The sequence below is a fragment of the Nanorana parkeri genome, unplaced genomic scaffold, assembly GCF_000935625.1.
Source record: "Nanorana parkeri isolate BGI_ZX_2015 unplaced genomic scaffold, ASM93562v1 scaffold38, whole genome shotgun sequence".
In the NCBI taxonomy this organism is placed as follows: Eukaryota; Metazoa; Chordata; class Amphibia; order Anura; family Dicroglossidae; genus Nanorana; species Nanorana parkeri.
The window spans coordinates 901,753-906,212 of record NW_017306306.1 but is presented as its reverse complement, the minus strand read 5'-3'; the positions used below and the strand labels follow the sequence as shown (position 1 = coordinate 906,212).

General features: G+C 44.0%; 1 protein-coding gene across 1 annotated transcript in view; it reads left to right on the top strand.

Annotated features, from left to right (window-relative positions):
• Positions 1-4,460, top strand: part of TTC38 (tetratricopeptide repeat domain 38) — a 20,477-nt gene that overhangs the window by 4,313 nt on the left and 11,704 nt on the right. Inside the window, exons 4-6 of the mRNA XM_018570393.1 lie at positions 1,060-1,231; positions 1,490-1,663; positions 3,253-3,328. Of these exons, the coding sequence (XP_018425895.1) occupies positions 1,060-1,231; positions 1,490-1,663; positions 3,253-3,328 (422 nt within the window). The remainder of the gene's footprint in view (positions 1-1,059; positions 1,232-1,489; positions 1,664-3,252; positions 3,329-4,460) is intronic.

The following is a 4,460-nucleotide window of genomic DNA, read 5'->3' as shown; positions in this document are numbered from 1 at the left end:
TCACTTCCTTTTGTGGCTATCAGACATGAAACAAAGGGAAATCTCCCCAATTGGACACAGATGGCAAAAAAAGCTGACAGGGGTTGTAACTCCCTTCCTCTATCCAAAACTAAAAAAAAAAAAAAGGTTTTGGCTTCAGTTCTACTTTAAAAGAGAACTATGGGGTACACCTTATTTGGCATTTTTAGTTTCCTAATGATACAGCAGTACATTTTACAATGTACTACTGTAATCAAAAATCCACCATAAGCTCACATTTCAATATAATATACTGTGGGCGGGGCTAAGCTTTGTGCTAAGAAGTGATCCCGACAATATTTTTGGGATTCTACCTATTCTTCTCTTCTCCCATTGAGTGACAGAGGCTTGTGGGAGCCGCTCTGCGTTCATGAATACCCGCGCAGATGCAGCAAGTTCCATTCCCGCCTCCCGTCCACGCTGCTGTATTGGGACATACACATATCAGGAATAAGACAGCTCTGTCCTCTCAGCTCCGTCCCCTGTCCCCAACCTCCCCTCCACGCTACTGTCTCATGACATACACATAACACATCAGAAATAACACAAAGGAGATCTGCAGCATTACTTCAGTAACTGGACAAGGTAAGATCGGTTGCTGAAGCCCTGCTGCAGATCTCCTATGTGTATGTCCCGAGACAGCAGCATAGAGGGGAGGCGGGGACAGAGGTGGTGCACCTACATTATTCCCCATGTGTTATGTGTATGTCGCAACCAGCAGCATGGATGGGAGGCAGGAATGACACTGCGGGGACGGAGCTGCTGTGTCTGCGAGGGTATTCATAAACACGCAGTGGCTCCTACATCATTCTCCTTTAAGAAAACTGTATACAGTGAGACATGATGATAAACATACTGATAAATAGATTTAGGGTTTGAAGACACTAAAAACGCATCTCATCTACTTTTTTTAACCTCCCTTATTTATTTTTAATAGTATTTTATACCCAGGAGGTACTCAGAAATCTGTTGCATGCATGATGCAGACTCTATGTGGATTTCATATACCTGACAGTTCTCATTATTTTCTTCTTTTCCTAGTGATGGGACATGTGCTTTCCAATGGTTTGGAACTGGTCGGCACAGGACGTTCACCAGTATTAGATAAGGAGCTGCAAGATGATTTGAAGACCATGTCTGATCTGGCCAAGACACAGTCCTTGACAGAACGAGAACAGTCATACGTAGCCGCACTTGAAACCTTTGCGAAGGGGTATGTAGCGGCCTTCCCTTTAGTTGCTGCCCTTCAGTTATGTATACCGTATAGAACTGCTATTGTTTGTAACACGAAGTGTCTATAATCCCAAGAATGGAAATGTTATGTATTACAACTTACCAGTGCTTAGATGTGGTGGCTGCATTATTTTTTTCCAGGCTAACAGGCTAGTTTTTATTTTCAGTAGCTAACTTTTTGTAATGAATTAAAATGAGAATCTTGGTTAAACTCTTTGTGACATCCTTTTTTTGTTAGAAACCTTGTGAAGGCTACTGCACTCTGGGAAGAGATCCTGCAGAATCATCCCCTGGACCTGCTGGCACTGAAATTTGCCCATGACGCATACTTTTACCTCGGGCAGCAAACGCAAATGAGAGATTCTGTTGCCCGGGTTCTTCCGTTCTGGACTCCAAAAAACCCTCTAACTAGGTGAGTACACAAAGCGGCGTATTTATAAACATTTTGCAGAGCCATTCGTCCTCTGAAACTGCATGTACATTTGTTTTGTGCTGATGGAGGGAGAAACAAATGTTATTATCATATTCTCTCCAGGTTGAATATATCAGTAAAATAGGGCATTATGGCCACTAGATGGAGCTGAAGAGCATAGGGAAAAAAAGTATTCATGTCCTATGCTCCTCCGCTCCATCTAGTGGCAATATTGCGTATTTTCCTGGTATTGCATTCCCCCTGGAAAGAAAATATACTAATAACATTAGTTTTTTACCTCCATTCACACAGAATGAATGTACATGCATATTCACAGGGCGAATGGCTCTGCAAAGTATTTATAAAAAACACCACAAACTGTATGTCAGGGCAAATAAATAAATAAATGAGTACATATCTTTAATGTATGCACATTTGCCAGGGGCTTCCCGAGGCCGGGTGTAACCCAGAGCGGAGACTGGGTGACACCCCACCGTGACCTCATCGCGCATGCGCGGCCATATTATTGAGGCCTGCTGGCGACCATCTTGGTGATGGATGCTGTCAGAGAGAGGAGGGGACGTTCACCTGGCGGGATGAGGTATGTCGCTAGGTCCTCTGCTGAGACTGTCGGGCTCTCGGTCAATGACCGTGTGCCCGACTTTTTCATAAGGGGTGACACCAAAATGACTGTCAGTCATTTTGGTGTCACCCCTCATGGTGGCACCCGGGTGCGGGCCGCACCCCGCTTGTGATGCCACGGACATTTGCCAATGTTTTGTCCCTTTTGAAAATGTTGCAAGTGCAGAAAAAGTTAATCTGCCAGAAACCTAACGAGTTCCTAACTGTTTGAGCTAACAACACGGTGCCTCTGCTACACTGAAATCCCAAGCAGTGTGGTCAGCCCTGCCTGAGTTCTCCTTTGCTGGACCCGGCTAAAATGAAACAAGGGAATGTACAGCTCTACATACCCTTTAAAGCCCCACTACAGTTTTAAAAATAAAATAATTGCCCAGATACATTTGAAAATCGAAAAATAAGCTTCAATTGCAATCTCTGGAGCCAACCTCCACGAAAGGTCTTCTCCACCGCTAAATGGTGTCATTCAACCTACTTCCTGTGCCAGCGGTGCAGGTGGCGGGAGTGCTGGCATTGGGCTTTACCCAAAATGTGTACATTAGAAGAGGAGGAAGCCGTTTAGTAGTCATTCTTTTGTGTGTGTGTGTGTCAGCTGCTTGCTTCTAGTTATTGCGATGTCCCACACTGCTCATGGTTATCTTCGTGAATTCACATTTCTACTATAAACCCCCCTTTACAGCGCAGACAGTTATAAGAACTTAACTCCCCTTTAATTGGGGAGATTTTCACATTTGAACCCGTTAACTAGCGCTGCAGGCCAAGCTTCACTGTGCTTTATGTGCAGGCTGTCAGTGGATTAACATGCTGTGATGTGTAAAACATTTATGGCTGGGCCTTGAAGTATGACATGTCAGTCTGCCATTGTACTAAAGGCAGGCAGGCCTGTTTGATGCTGAACAGAAGTAGCCGAGTGAATTGTAACGTAATCTCCTTCTCTCTCTTTCCTCCAGTTATGTGAGAGGCATGTACTCTTTTGGACTACTTGAAACAAATTTTTATGACCAAGCTTTTAAAGTGGCCAGTGAGGTAAAGCCTTTTAATGATATTACAGTATAATGACTTAATGCTCAACATAAAGCTAAATAAAATGGGCATAAATCAATGCAGTTCTGTAATCAATAATACATTATTAAATGTATTTTTTTCAATGTAACAGCGTGAATACCTAAATACCTAAATTGGACTTGATAGCAGCCACAAGAAGCAGTGCAAGGAGCATTCTGATAGGAGGAGAAAGCAGAGTGATGAGCTCATCACCGTGCTGCTCCTCCTTTTACTGTCTAGTCCAGGAAAGGCTGGGCTTAGGGGAAATAGATTGAATGATGCTGGCCATCAGAGTGAGGGCATCTAGTGGTGGAAAAGAAGTACTGCGGGGAGAGATCCAGATCAAAAGGGAATAGTGCAACAAAAGCTGCTTTTTTATTTGATCTTTAAATGAGCTGTTCATTTGTATCTTGTTATTTTTGGCTAAGTTCTGCTTTAAAGTGTTTGGAAAAAAAGTGTTATGTTATATCTGTTCAAGAAGTAGAAAAAATGGCTATTGATCCTGCCAGGAAATCCAGTGATTTGTGATTTCCTGTCCCTGCTGCACTGAAATCTCCAGCATTGTTATTGGTCCAGTTCTGTATGTGAGAAGCTCCACCAGCTGGTGAACTGTAATATTACAACTACAGCTGTGCGCTAACAATGAACTTCCTAGTAAGGCCCTTTACTGGCAGTCCGAATGGGTCCGCCTGTCAGTTTTTCAAGCAGACCCGATCAGATGCCCGATGCTAGTCTATGGGCTGTCAGGTGTAAATGGACGGGTGTTCGTTTGCACCCAGTTTCCCCCCAACTCCGCAGGATGGAGGAAAAAACTGGATGGACACTGATGTCATGCGGTGACATCTGATCCACACTGCTCCGATCAGGAGGGGATCCGTGTCCAGATCAGCCCGTGTGAAAGGGGCCGAACACTCCTGTGTTGTCTCAGCCTCCTTTTTCATACAGCAGGTCTGTATTCCCACTTTGGTTTACATTACTCAAAAGGCACAAAGTATGCAGATCAGTAGATTGGACTTCACTTGCTGCATACTTGTTCTAGGTCAGTGACTCTGCCGCCAATACAAGCACTCTTTTCTTGGAACCTAATTCTCTTTAAGGTAAACTCCCCCCTCCC